Source organism: Medicago truncatula, chromosome 5 (genome assembly GCF_003473485.1).
Source record: "Medicago truncatula cultivar Jemalong A17 chromosome 5, MtrunA17r5.0-ANR, whole genome shotgun sequence".
NCBI classification, from domain to species: Eukaryota; Viridiplantae; Streptophyta; class Magnoliopsida; order Fabales; family Fabaceae; genus Medicago; species Medicago truncatula.
The window spans coordinates 39,936,245-39,952,625 of NC_053046.1; the positions used below are offsets into that span (position 1 = coordinate 39,936,245).

At 30.3% G+C, this 16,381-nt stretch overlaps 1 protein-coding gene across 1 annotated transcript; it reads right to left on the reverse strand.

The window, feature by feature from the left end:
- Window positions 1–10,212: 10,212 nt before the first annotated feature.
- On the reverse strand, window positions 10,213–14,939 carry LOC11432339 (pre-rRNA-processing protein las1). The gene is given in 9 exon segments (XM_003617173.4): window positions 10,213–10,473; window positions 10,475–10,956; window positions 11,261–11,551; window positions 12,141–12,315; window positions 13,183–13,238; window positions 13,652–13,767; window positions 13,867–13,938; window positions 14,486–14,577; window positions 14,673–14,939. Coding segments are annotated over 9 exon segments (1,575 nt in total). The 5' UTR covers window positions 14,853–14,939; the 3' UTR covers window positions 10,213–10,362.
- Between the last annotated feature and the right edge of the window lie 1,442 nt (window positions 14,940–16,381).

Here is a 16,381-nt window from a genome sequence, read left to right on the forward strand (position 1 = left end):
GGTTGTAATATTTTTCCATTAGTCAAATTTCGGATTGCATATATATTACAAATTTTATTTAAATACTACGGTCCAATTTACATGATTATATCTGATCAGTAGACAACTTGTGTTTAAATACTACAGTCCAATTTACAAGATTATCTCTGATCAATAAACTTGTCTATTTACCGGTAAACTATGAGTCATACCCAACATTTTCACATTATAATTTTACTCTATGAAACAAAAATATATGACATATCATTTAAGTAACTCTTCTTTTGGCTATCTAAATAGTTTACTAACTTTAAGAAGCATATGACCATGTCAGTACAAACAATGAGTTTTTGTAGGATAAACTATAATAAGATCCAATGAGTCTATTAATTAGTTATTTGATTGTTCTCTCTGCTGCAGTGGTGGTGGATTGATGCTTCTTGAGAGATGAGCTATATACACTTTCTATTTTTATTTTTGGTGAAAAAACATTAGGGTGTAAGTTTTTTTTTTTTTTTTTTCCTCCAAATTTGTGCAGAAGGGACTATTTGTAATCAAAATTTCAATTCAAAACACTAGTTTGAGTATAAAAGTCACAAAAAATAAAATGTAAAGTCTGCATCATATAGAGTAACATTTTATTTAGATTATTACAAAGTTTATGTCCTCTGCAAATACCTAGACTAATGATTAATTAATTCAAAATGACAACATTTTAATTTATTTCTTCTTGTAAGATACATATATTTTATGGAACTTACTAAGTTTTGGAAGGTTGCAATAATCCTCCAAAAAATAACTTACTTTTATGTATGTATATTGGCCCTCTATTTATAAGTGTCAGAAATTGTTCAATTTGTTGGTCCCTCCCTCCCCTCCACCCTTGTCTTTACTATGTTGTAAGTGCATTTGAATGATTTGAAATTTGAAACTTGGAACACTAAAGGAAAATATTGGAGACAAAGCATTCTTTTTATTAACTATATATTTTCACTTTATTTGGAAACATATACTTCCACATTATATATGTGACAGAATGAAATAACAAAAACAATACAATAAAATAAATGTCCATGCATTAATCTTTGTTTTTGCAATTTTCATCATCAAACCATAATGTAAACCAAGAATTCAATATTATATAATATAATCATTTACACAGGTGATTTTTTTAGGGAAATTCAAACATAAGTGATATATTTTTTTTCATACTTTGTTTTGTGAAGAAATAATTTTTGTGGGGTGGGGGATGAATGTTAGGTTGTGATCACGAGGACCACGTACATAATTTTAAATATATTATCACTATGTTTAGTAGTACTTCAAAGTTACCTTCTTGTGTACATAAGTAGAACATTATAGAAATATCAAATTATTATTATTACTGTTAATTATTAATTATATATAGTGAAGTTGTTTGGTACCTAGTATCAAGGTGGAACATTCTGACCATTATTCATCTTTTATGTACAATATCCAAAGCACACCCGTGATTTAGTCTCATGGTAGAAGATATGTAGCTCCTTCTAGGTTCAAATCATGGAATTATATATGTATTTATATACTTGCATAATTATAAGTGAATCTTCTTTTATTTAAGCAGATTTTTATACTTCAATTCTCAAAGCTTCCTAACTAAATAAAACAAAAAAGAAAATGTAGTGCATGTGCATGTTAGATCCCCTTTCTTGTAAATAGAAGCGATATTGAATGAATTGATTCTCTAAAATGATTTGGCCTAAAATTAAACTGAATTGAATGTAAAGCGGTTTGTATTTGAATTTATTTATGTAAATATGTTAAACTATATATATGAGTTTAAAATCAATTGTAAAGGTAAAAACTCTAAAATCTAGCTTTAAATTAGAATTATTTAATTTCAATTCTACCCGAATACAATATTTAAACATGTTAAAATCAATTTTATTCAAATATCTTAATATGAAGTTAAACTTCAATATGAGATTTGGAGCTTAAACTAAAAACTATTAGTGTCAATTTGTTGTCTAACTCACTTTTATATAGTCATACTCGTGTCAAATATAATATCATGTTTGTGAAACTAAATGCATTAAGTTAAATCACTTTAAATTCATTTCACTTTTGTTTAAAATCAATTTCACAAAATCAATTCTACAAATTAAATTTTCGTTAACATAAAACCGGACACACTTATCTCTAGATTCTATTGTTTAATGGGTGACATTAATCTCTATGATTTCTTTATGACTTTCTTCCTCCTCCTCCTTTCACTTCTTTCTCACATTTACTTAGAAAATTAAGTGGAAAATGACTTACTTAAGCTCTTTTCTAATTTCAACACACCCAAACATCTCACTTGACTCTTGAGTCTTGATTTGTTGCACACTATTTGGTGGTCAAATTATAGGAAGACTCTAAAAATACTATGCATGACTCCTTAGAATCGGAAAGGTCTAAATAGATATTTCAATAATTGAGAAGATTCTATTCCAAAGTTAATATTACCATCATTTTCAGGTTCTAGTATATGCTGAGTGAAAACATATATGTTACATCACATGATCTATGTAAATCTCCATGTGACCCACTGCATGTCTTTTTTGAGAAAAAGAGAGAATGTTTTGTCTTTTATGTGTTAGCGCAAATCTAAATGCATAACATGTGAGGAAGAGCATGTGGTAACTGAATTTTGAAAAATAATAGTAAAGAAATCCAAAAAGGAACTATTATTGGACTAATTAACAAAAAGAGAAGTTTGAAAGCTTAGTGGTTTTGTAAGTTAATTATTAGTCAAATATATGTTAACACATTGAAGCTTAGTGCAAGATTTATACTTTAAAATTACCTTTTGAAATGGTTGTTATAAGCTACATAGCCATCAACTTAAAGCATAAAAAACTTCTAAAGTTAGATTAGTATTGTCAACATAGTTGAAAAGTGAGTTGTTATGTGATGCCTCTTCTTACCAATAATTTGCTTTCAAAACCCTCTAAAGTTTGAGGTTTATATATTTATTCCACAATAAATTTTTATTTATGTTTATGTTGAAGTATGACTCATATATAGAAGATATTGAAGAAGGCAATGTTACGGTTCAGTGGTAATATTGTAACCTGAGTCGTAGTAGTGCTATATATACAGTTTGTAACACTAAAACTCTATTTTTATCACAGTAATAGGAACTATAACTATTCTATAATCGCAGAGGTAGGCACAATTGACCAAACTGTATTAACAAATATGGTGTGTTCATCTTTCTCTTTCGTTCTCTTATTTAATCTTTTGTTACTAGTTGTTGTTCTAGCAGTTTATTAGTTAGTCTTTCAAATGTATAATTTTATTAACATCACCTCATTTTCTTTGAAATTTTGAAGTAAACAACAAAAGCTTACTGAAGTAAATTGTTTGCTAATTCAAGTTACTTCCAATTCCTTTTTCTTTATTAAAGAAAACTTATAGAACAGTCTAAAAGACCACATATTAGTACTAGTACTTTACAAAAGTTGAGATTCTGATTTATATGAATATTCTCTTGACTACATTCCTTGCTAATAATTTGGCTCCATAAAGATCATAGTAGAAAACCTTCACAAGTCATAGCTTTACTTAAAAAGAATGAAAATCAATGTATATACTATACTTTTAACGGTATACATACTTTCAACGTTAAGTCACTAGATATATTTTATACTTTTTACATTATCAATAAATCATCGATTCATAACTATGAGACTATAAAATTAATTTGACATAGTCATAATTTCTAAAATCAAACATATAAATAATTGTGATTTATTGACGATGTAAAATCGGTATATCATAGTTAAACTCAAACTATTTACTTTAACAAAGCAATATAGCCAATTAATATATGTGCAAGATTCCTACAAAAGAGTGCCTCATGAGTACATAAAAAATTCAGCACCGCATCTCAACCAAATGATGAAAAATCACATGCAAGAGATAAAGTGCAACTTTTAAATTTTAATATAGTTAAGGTGACAACTAGGGTACCTATGGGAAGAATTGTGGGTAATTTATCTCAACTAATACACATTAGCCACATAAACACATTTTTAAGTGGTATCCATGAACTATCTTGATCCCACCAACAAATTGCTCATTTTCATTTATTGGTGGGTAAATTACCCACCATTCTTCAAAGGTAATCTATCATAAATTTATCACTACAATTGAAATATATATATATATATATATATATATATATATATATGTCCTCGTAAGTTTAACTCAGTTGATATGAATAATGTATAATATATACAAGGTTCGGGGTTCAAATCCCGACCCCATAAAAAAAAATGCATACATAAGTAATGGATTTCAATCCTTAGATTTTTGAATCATTACTATGTACTGTTTCGCCAATGTGGTTACATTCACAATGTTTCTCTCTTTTTTCTGTCAAAGGTCCCATTCAACATGAAATATTTCATCGTGCAATAACTTTTCTTTTCTTTGTTTGACAATAGGCAATGACTTTTCTTTTGATCAATGTTAAGATCCATTGGATGCGCACATATTTTTTTTTTTTAAGTTCTTAACTAATGTTTAAGAGACACTAGTGATTAGCATGAACATTAAACTCATGCCAAATCATGAAAATTCATCGGAATATGATGAAAATCACTGCTAAATCTAAGGAGCACTTAATCGCATCTCACTATATATATGTCAATTACGAAATATTTTAAATACTAATATAATAAAATATCATTATGGTGAAATTTATTAGTTGTACTTGTAAAAAAAGTTACACGTTCTGGGTCTATAGAAATCAATCTCTATTCTATTTGTACCAAAAAATAAAAAACCAATCTCTATTACATTATTGTTCTTTATTGAAAGTGCGTTTTGTTGTGGAATATCACTAAAGAATTGTCAGAACTCAGTAGCAATGGCCACCATAATTAACACCATGCATTTTCCTTTCTCTGAAGAACTTTGTTTGTTTACAGGGAAAAAGGTGAAAAAGTGATGGTTAGTACTTAGTGGAGACTTGAGACCTCAGACAAAAATACAAGAGATAGGACCATAGTCTTCTAATCTTTCTACCTAGGAAACACAACATTTCATGTCAAGTGGTGTAGAATATTAAGATAAATTCATCCATCATGCTTGTGTGAACTTAAAAGTAATCGAAAAGGGCAATGCCATGGGCTTTTTCAACCTTTCACACTCTCTACTACCACATATAATAAAGTTGGATGGTTCTCTTAATTATGAGCAATTTCTAGTAACTTGTTTTGCTTTTACATTCTCTTTTTGTATGTATAAAAAATTAGATTAGGAGTGGTACACATAATGAAAGATAGGATAGAATCATCAACGACTTATTGAAAATTTACATTGCAATTTACGTATAATTTACCGGTTGCATCATTCTTGACATCTAATACACACTACTCAATATATTTTGTTTAAGACGCTAAAATAAAATTAGATTAAACAAACTATTTTACCTTCTCCGCACAAGGAGTGTTAAAGAAGAGTAAAGATAAAATAACAGTTACATTAAATAGAAGGGAAAAAATCTCCAAAAAAATGAAATTATATAGGTACTCCCAAATCATAAAATAGGATTGAACCACCACATATGATAATCAAAATTGAAAATGACATGTTTTACATTCAACCATCAAAAAGATTGAATTTTAATTTTGTCAAGAAGGTGATGAAGAACGTCCTGATTTTGCTGGAAAATGCGAGCATTTCTTTCTTGTCAGATGACCCAAACAGTCGAAAACTAAACCAGATGAAGAATCGTGCATAACTTTTTTGAAGAGTCTCCTAAAGCCACAAAATGAATTAAATGGTCCAAAATATGAGACAAATTGACCAAGATGAAGCCTAACCAATTATAAACAACATTCCAAATTTGCCAAAAAAAATCACAATGAAGAAAAAAGTTATTTACGTCCTCTGTATTACCACACCCTCCTACATAAAGCCGATCAATAGTTGTGAGAACACTCCGTCCTATTAAATAGCCAGTTGTCATAATAAGATTACGGATAAGCCGCCACACAAAGAGGCAAACTTGGATTCAATCCAACCAGTAACAATGATTGTGTGTATATATATATGGGTTTTGCTAGAAGCCACTCATGAAGGTGTCTTTTAGCAACCCACATCTCAAGGTGTGATTTTCACTTTTTAGTTATAACTTTGTTAAAAGACACCTTTATAAAAATCAGTTGGTGTCTTTTAGCAATGCTCATAGAATAACTTGCTAAAAGACACCTTCATAAAATGTGTCTTCTAGCAAAACCTTATATATATATATATATATATATATATATATATATATATATATATATATATGAGTTCAATCCAATAACTTTTTTTTCAAGTTAAATATATAACTTTTTTACTAAAACGCATTTAAATTTCATTCATGATTGATATAAACATAATTATGGAATTTTTTATTTTATTTTCGAAGAAAATGTAAAAAAAGTCATAATTACAAAAAAAATGATTTATAAAAAAAATAAAATTATTAAAAATAAAATACCGCAAGTTCGAAGCCACCTCTTTCATGGACCGTTGTGGGTTGATGGAACTCTATGTAGACCATTGTAAGGTTGTCCGAGCTCCGCCTCGTGCCAGCATTGTGTGCCACACAACCTCCCACCGCCACTTTTATAAATATTAATTTTTTTTGAATAACTTTTATAAATATTAATTATTTATTAAAAAATATTAATATTAAGTAATTTTGAAAACAAATAAAATTTAAATATTTGTAAGCTAATTAAAGAATCTCTTTTATAAAAAATTTGTAAATATTGAAACAAACAAAAATTTCTGTCAAAAATAAATAAAAATTAATATACTTTTTTTAGTGGATTAGACTGATATTCATCCTCTGAAAATATCGTTGATGGATTGAATTATATTTATTTTTGTTAAAGAATTTGTAGTTGATTTTTAATGTATTAATAAACTATTTTATTCATTCATTTTATGTGCAATTGAATAAGATAAGGATTTCGTAGTAAAAAAGACGAGGGTATTTAGGTAATGAAATTGAATTTTGTTCTGATCTTGACCATAAGATTTGTTGGAGAAGATATAAATAATAGATTGATGAAATAAATGCTTTGTTGATGGAGGTTTTGACCAGAATCCACAGATGTTTTTGGAGTTTTTCTATTTACACCCCATGTTTTTCTGATTACACCTAAATTTTCTTAAAAGTTTTTTATAATACCAAAATTGCCCTTTTATATAAATTTTCTTAAAACCCTAATTTTATTCATTGTCAATGAGTTTCACCCTCTTTCACCCCACAAAGCGATCGATCAAACAATTTGATGTTCAATATCAATCTCCATGAAAATTAAAGAGTGAATCAAAATATTTTTCATCGATACTCAATTGGATCTAAGTAAGTGAATTTCTTCTTCTATTTGCTAGTTTCAATTTTTTTCCTTCAACTGCACTGATGCACTGTACGATTACAGTTTTAATTTACATTGGCAAGGTTAACTTAAATTCAGTTTAAGTAGGTTATGTAAACTGAGTTTACATGAACCTACTTAAATTGAGTTTACATGAACCTACTTAAACTGAGTTTACATGAACATACTTAAACTGGGTTTGCATGAACCTACTTAAACTGAGTTTACATGACCTACTTAAATTTAAATTTAGTGTACATGACCTAACTTACATAAACTGAGTTTACATGAACCTACTTAAATTAAGTTTACATGAACCTACTTAAACTGAGTTTACATGTGCATACTTAAACTGAGATGACGTATAATTATTGAATAAGATTGAACTTTTAGATGTACACTTAAACTAAGTTTGCATGATCTACTTAAACTAAGTTTACATGACCTACTTAAACTTAGTTTACATGAACCTACTTAAACTGAGTTTAAGTTGGTACACTTACTTAAATTTAGTTTAGATGACCTACTTAAACTCAGTTTACATGAACCTACTTAAACTGAGATTAAGTATATACACTTAAACTCAGTTTATATGACCTACTTCAACTAAGTTTTAGATTGAATTTTATGAAAGGGTAATCTTGTCATTTTGGGGTGCAACCATGATTAACTAGGGTGCAAGTAGAAAAACTCATGTTTTTGTGGTTCGACGGTGGGCTTATATATAAAAAGAAAACACTTAATTTATGCTTGAGGGTGAGAGAGGTCTAGAATAAACCATACCTTAATTTTTTTTTATTTTTTTTTTAAAAACTTGGTATTCAACCTAACACTAACACTCTGTTTAGTTGGAGAGAATTAGAGAAGAGAGAGTTAGTGAAGAGAGAAATAGAGGAGAAGTATCGTACTTCTCTTATTTTGAAGAGAGAATAAAAATAGGTGGGCCCTACCACCTTTTTACTTCTCTTCAATTGTGAGAAGAAACATGAGAGAACTGAAGTAGAGACGGCTAATTTACTATTATGCCATTGCAATTTCACATCCTTATGCCAAGTTAGAATTTTTTTGGTAAGGTTGTAGTTAGAATTTACAACACATACTTTTTGTAAAAACTAATTACGTTACATTAAACTAATTACGTTACGTTACATTAAAAATACATAATTATGTTACATTAAATTAAACTAAATTAACTAAGTTTTTGTAAAAAACTTTGTTAAAAATTGAACTAAAATGTATTAGTAATTTAATGAATTAAAACAATTTAATTATATCAAACTAATAAATTAATTTAATTTTTACAAAAAACAAATTAATCAATCATAAATTATATGTTGTTTTTACTCAAGGATATTTTTGTCTTTTCAAAACATACCAACATCTCTTTCTCTTATATTTCTCTCTTCTTTCTCTTATACCAAACAACCCATCAAATCTACTCTATTTCTCATCTATTTTTCTCTTCTCTCATTCTCTCTCAGTCACCTACTTCTCTCTTCTCATTTTCTTCTCACAACCAAACACACCCTAAGTAATCTGATAGCCTCAATATCATTGTCTACAAACAAGTTTTAAATGAGGTTAAAAGAGTAAATATGATTAATTAATCATGTAAATAATTAATTTTACTTATATTTTATTACGTAGTTCATCATTTTAGTTAGTGTAGAAACTTTTTATTTTTCTTTTGAATATTATATTTCATTTAAAAGAAATTAACGAGATATGATTTATAGAATTGTATTGCCGTGTGGGTAACCGAAAGCTGTAGTACAACTATTTCATTTTGACTCAAAGTAGTACAACTAATTATTCCTCTTTGATTTTGGTTGAAACCGGAAGTAGTACAAATGTACAATGTTGTACTCTCACAAAACACATGGATAGATGAACTCATTTCCATGACAACATGACAAGTACTTGGGTGTAGTACATTTAAAGCCTATAGAAGTACCATGTTTAAGGCTATATATCATTTACCTGAAGATGACATAATTCATTACCTGATAGTTCGTTCATACAAACGAGATTACATTCAAGCTAGAAGATATTGAGGTAGAGATGTTCTACAGGGTCGACATGAGACCACATGAAGCTATCATATTTGTCTATGTTATCCAACTCATGTGTTCTCAGGTCGCCCCTGCTGAATTTTCTCTGCTAAATTGCACATTTTACTTTCAAATGAAGTGAAACTGGTTGATGGAAGCACAATAGGTAAAATATGTTCAATTGTGTGGATATGATTTAGGTAATCAAACTATAGGATTGCTTTATGTTCATCTAATTAAAAAATTGGATTGTATTATATTTCATGTAATGTACTAATATTTTCTTGTGTGGAGATTTCGTTTTTTTTTTTGGAATGGAAGAGTACATCAAATTTGTTTCATAGGTTTTTCGACGACAATGAAAATTTTGTACTAATAACATGTACTTAATATTATTTTCACAGGGTAAACACTCATATTGTTCAACACCAATAAATTTTTCACACAAGAATATAATTAAGTCAAGTGCAGAAAACTTGTTACTTTTGTTAAATTTAATTTAATAAATTCTTCAAACATTAGTAATAACAGGACAATGTATAACTCAACCAGGCTGGACACCTCTATATAGGTATCATAATCACCAACTAAAAAAAAACTTATGAATAATCAAACTGAACATCATTATCAAAATTTGAGCTGAGCTAAGTTAAGCTAAGCAGCAGGTATCGATTAAATTGCAGGTATCAATTAAATTAAAATCCTCACAGAAGATTGAATAGATAGTAGCTCTTCCTCCGTTACTTTCTTCCAAATCCCACCTACCATAAGGTATCCTTTCCCCTCGTCCGTTGGAGATTCATCCTCTTCCATTGAAGATTCATCATTTAATTCACCAAATTCTTCAGTCTCCCTCATTTTCTTAACAGTTGAGTTATCGAGTAGCTGAATATCTGAAGGGGCATCTCGCTTGGCACTATGTTTGATCAGTTTCCAATTCTCTTTCCTTTCTGATGCTTGATTGTGTTCTTCGTTATCGATAACATCAAGAACGGGAAGGCAACCAGATGAACCAACAACCCGAGGCAACATGCCAATTGGACATGGGTTCCATGACTTTGCCAAAGCCCATACCTCTGTTTCTTCAGTCTCACAATTCATTTCACTTGACTTTTTATTTCTCATTATCTGTTGTTTAACAAAGTCAAGCTTTTTATATGCTTCACGCATTGATTCCTCGAATTGGGAAACATTCATCGGCGACAATAAAGAGCTTTGATCGTCTGCATTGTCAAAAACATTCGACAAAACAAGACCAGAGAGCAATTGAACTTTCTGCAACAAAGATCTGTCATATATCAGTTGTGCGAGATGAAGAGCTGAATCCATGACCTGCTTGTCGCAGAGATGTGATATTAGAAGACATTTACGAACAAGTTCATGCAAAACCCTCTTCGGCATATTTGCTGCATTAGAAGATGTTTTGCCAAGAATTCGAACAAGCCATGCAAACAAAGAAGAAAGATAAGAACTTCGATGAAACTCTTTCTTTGAGTATGCAATCCCAATACTTGGGTTATCTGCAAAAGAGATCAATATAAGAACAAAAAAGAAACTAAGCATACAAATTTCGTATTGTCAAAACAAACACCCCAACTGAATTAAAGGATGAAATTTTTTTAAAAACTCTATGATTTCATGTTGGCTTAAGGAAAACTCAACCAAAAAAGCATTCCCATCAGCAGTGCAGTACAAAAACCGTGGAAGTGTGTAGGGCTTAACAAATAAATAGTGCATTAAAAGACACAAGCACCCACAACAATTAAGCAAATTGAAACTTCCAATGTAAAGGAGAGTTGTGGTCGGAAATCAATCTCTGCCTACCTTCTTCACACTTCATATCTTCCCGAGCTTCAATCCTATGAAGAACTTCCTCAAGGAGGTTCAGAAATAATTCTGGTTCTTTATTATACAATCTGAGTATGACAGGCTTCCAATCAGCCAAAACATTATCTATGGTGGGACCAGCAGAAGCATCACCCGTTTTCTTTTTGAACTCTGAGGAACTTGATGTTTTCAACAAATAATCCAACAGCACCGACACAACTTCTGAAGAGAAGGAGGAATATAACCGAAGAAGAGATTTCAAGATCCTTTTAATCGGTTTCTTGGGAGCTGAAAGCATCACAAGCTATTAGTACATCAATACCCAAAACATTAATTATTACTGATGATACACTGTAACAAAGTACTTGTGATTAACTTGTTTTTCAGAGTAAAATAAAATTATCCAATATCCTGTAGACCAGCTCTAAAATATTAAATAACCCAATACTTGAGATTTTTTATAAGCAAAAGAAATTAATTAAATTGTGGAAAAAGTATAATCCTGGAGGACCGAGAATTCAAAGAGAGAACTCAAACAAGTGAACCAGCCTCTAAGCATGATAGAACTCTAAGCGAGATAGACAAGAAACTCTTGAAAAAATAGCCTGTGATTTATAGCCCTGCAAAAAGGCATATAAAACAACAATGTTCTATAAAAGAGATGAAGACTTCCACATGCCAAAATTTTAAATTGGGCTTTCAACATTAAAGTATAAACAGATCATATGCATGCCAAACCAGGCCAAACCAGATGGGATCTAAGATACGATGAATCTCTTTAAAGAATAAAGTGATCTAAAGGGCTGTAAGAACAGACAAGTGTGTAAGACATTGGTTAAAGTTACAACATGAAGAAAAAGGAACACAGCTTACTCACGTTTTCCCTTGAGAAGTAAGGTACTAGACTCGGGACTCCCGCCAACTTTCAAACAGATTGCTAATTCACGAATCATAGTCTTGATTTCTTTTTTGATGTTTGCATTGTCTTCACCGTGAAAAGGAATTGCTTTGCTCTGAGGTTCCCAATAATTAGATTTTAACCAATCAAGTGCCTGAAAGTATCAGTAAGACTATAGATGAGTTTAGAGCAGTGAGTTGAAAATACTTGGTATGGAAGGAACGAGTGTATATATTAAGATCTTGGGAAGAAACAAATTATAATTAAATAGGTAACCACATGAATGTGGCTGATTCCCATGCATTATTGAAAAACATATGTGCATAATCAGTCAAACTAGTCCAATTCCAATAAAATAAACTCTAGTTAATGTTTATATTCTAATATCATGGATCTATTAAGAACTACCTATCTATACTGATAAAAAAAAGTTTACTTTTTCCAAAAAAAATATAGTTAACCCAATAAGCTTTGTGCAGTACGGATGACAACTTTGATACACAAGCTAGGTTCCAAATGCCTCTTTCTAACACAACATACTCAAGTTGGCACATTGAAAATGATAACAGTAAAGCTATTATCTAGTTCTTACATACAGTCCTCTGAAACCTGATGGAAGAGAAGCAGATGTTACCAAGGTCCTATGATATCAAATGAGGTTTTCATGGAGAAGAGGATATTCTATAAAGGATATACCACAGCCACCAAGGCCAGGAGTTAAGAAATCATTCTTTAAAAGGTCAAAGGGAGAAGAAAAGCTCTCAGCAGATGATCTTCTCTAAAAGCGGCTTATCAGGTGATAATTACAAACTACCAGACAAACATAAATTTCACTATATACACTCAAAATATTGTGTTAAACACAGACCTCAGGAGAGAAAATTTGTTCCAATTCTTTCCTAAATGCTAACAACGCAACCAAATTATGGACCACACACACACACACTTGCTTACAATTTAATCCCAGAGAAGTAAAAAGATTGCCAAGACATATGATTAAACAAGTCAAAATGAGCCATACCTTAATTGAGGAAATACGAGCAAGCTTGAGAGATGGAAGCCCACGATGTGATACCTCTGAAATAGCAGCAATAAGTAAAACAAAAAGCAGGTCTTTAACATGTTAAAGCAAAGATCTTTCAGAATTACAAAGATCATGACCCAATTAGCATAGCATCATGCAAACAAAACAATGATAAACAAGAGTTATAGAATAAGACGAAGCTTGGATTACCTTCTAGCTACAAAAGCAACAAAACTAAATTTATGGTTATTTGCATACAAAATAATCATGACATGATTAAAGATAGTAATGGAGAAACTAAATATGAGACCTTGTGGAAAAAATTATATGCCAAAGGAAGTTATAACTTATACTAAAAGTTATTTTTTAAAGAGCTCCTTATTATTAAAAACTCTTATCTTAATTATTTCTTTAACATTAAAATTTGTTTGACAAATTTATCCAAAATGGCTCTAAGATTTTTTACCGTGACGAATATCAACCAGCATGCGTGGAAGGCCTTTTTCGTCAGCAGCCGCCGCTATTGTCGTATATTCTTTCTTCCGCGACTTCTCAGCGTTCTTCGCAACAGCATTCACAATCCTTTCGGGAAGAAAGACAGCACAATCAAATGTTAGAAGAGTCATCAACAAAGTTACTAGAAAACTAGTAGAAGAAAGGTAATGAAAAAGGAGGTCAAACCTCATACTCGCTACGGAATACAGATTGATGAGAATTTGCTCTGAAACAGAACCATCATTTGATAGATCCTGTCTAAATAAAAAAAATAATTAACTTACAGACATAAGCATTGATGAGTATGTTTGGAAGAACTTATGGAAACAACTTATGACACGTCCATAAGTTGTTTTCGACTTATTTTCAAAAGCCTTCGAGGTTAACTTGTGAAAATAGTTTATAGCTTATATGAAAACAGTTCCATTTTATTTTATCCTTGTTATACCTATTTTTAAATAAGCCCTTATATGATAACTGCTTATGCTACAGGTGCTGATCTGAGTTCTTTATCCAAACACAACTTTATTCATGGTTGTTGTTGTACCTAAAAGAATAGGTAAATTTTGAAGTGATGCAACTGGCCTAAGCACTAGCGAGACTATTTGTGAGAACTTATAGAAACAACTTATAACATGCCATAAGTTGTCTCCAGTTTACAATAACAAGCTCTCCAGGAGAGCTTCTGAAAAAATAGATTATAACTTAGATGAAAATAGTTTAACTTTATTTTAGCTTTTGTTATAGAAATAACTCATCCATTAACACTTATATCATAAGCGCTTATTGTCTGTGTTATGAATACCTAAAAAAGGGGTCCATGTGCTGAATTTCAAGGAAGATAGCAGTAATATCAATGAGTTCGGGCAAGCAACCTCGAGTTCGCCACACGGAAATCTGAAAAGCAGAAACATTACACAATTAGGGTTAAATGAACGTTATGTTATGATAAAATTGCAATGTATATATGATAAAAAAAGGAAGTTAGTTACGCGTTTAAGAGCATCGGAAAATGAGTTGGGAGAATCGGAGAAGAGAGAGTCTCTAACGAAAAGCCATTCGTTCCAGTTTAACCATGGAACTAATTTTCGAGAATTTGATGATGATGGTGATTTTGAATCGTCTTCGAATTCTGGAACTTCGTTGAATCCTAACGGTAGTGCCTCCTCCATCTGAGGGGGAAAGGGGATGATGGAAGTGTAGGTAGTTGCCGCCGCTGGTGGTCAGTGGTGTGACTAGAAAGAAGAAAAAAAAAATCAGGGTTTATATTAAAAAAAATTACAAAATCTTAATATTTGCAAAAATCAAATGCTTTTTTTTTTTTTTGAACAAGATCAAATGCATATTTTAAACCATCAATTTGAACAACATATTTTTTTCTCTTCTCTCAAATATAGTTTAGTAGTGTATTTTCAAAAGTTTTATGGAACAAGTTGCATTAACTTATATAAGTCAAGATATCAATTTGATCGATGTAAGTTAGACGATCCAACTAAAATTTTAATATAAGTTTAAAGATTGGAGTGAATTTAAAAAAAAAAAAAAAAACCTATGATATCGGTTTGAGACTTTGGAGTGTGCTTCTTTAAATGTCATATGTTCGATTCTCCCGATACCATGTGGGCGGTGACATTGAATCTATCAAATTAGTCGATACTTGAGCTAGATACCGAGTTTTCAAAAAAAAAAAAATATAATATAGGTTTTTATATGAAAAATAAATAGGCAAGATTACCTCGTTGGTCTCTATGAGTGTGTTTGGACGAGGATTTGGTGATGCAACTTTTTGAAGGAATTCAAATTCTTATATGTAAATACTAAATACATTGTTTCAATGATTAATTTGTACAAGTTTCAAAATGACAATAATTATTTACGAAATTTTTTGTCCAAATTGAAATTAAGGAATTTCAAATTGTACCGGAAAGCTATGAATTTCAAATCTCTTTTTTATTATAATTCTTTAAAATTTTGCACGTTGCTCCCATGTTTTACAAAATTTTAGATCAAGTCCTATAAATTTCTAAAATATTACAAATTGACCCTCAAGATTTTGACAGTTTAAAAACTGATCCCTATTTTTCAATTTTCAAGATTTGACTAGAAAATTTAATTTTCAAAAAGCATCTTCCTTTTTTCTTGGTTACACCCTAAAATTCCTCTTCAGTTTAAGTAGGTCGTGTAAACTTAGTTTCAGTAGGTCATGTAAACTGAGTTTAAGTGTACATACTTAAACTCAGTTTAAGTAGGTCATGTAAACCGAGTTTAAGTGTACATTTAAAAGTTCAACCTTGTTCAATGATTCTACGTAAATCTCAGTTTAAGTATTTACATGTAAACTTATTTTAAGTAGGTCATGTAAACTAAGTTTAAGTGTACATACTTAAACTCAGTTTAAGTAGATCATGTAAACTTAGTTTAAGTAGCTCATGTAAACTGAGTTTAAGTATACATACTTAAACTCAGTTTAAGTAGGTCATGTAAACTGAGTTTAAGTGCGCACCTAAAAGTTCAACCTTGCTCAATGATTATACGTAATATCAGTTTAAGTATGTACATGTAAACTTAGTTTAAGTAGGTCATGTAAACTGAGTTTAAGTGTACATACTTAAACTCAGTTTAAGTAGGTTATGTAAACTAAGTTTAAGTAGATTATGTAAACTAAGTTTACATGAACCTACTTAAACTGAATTTAAGTTAA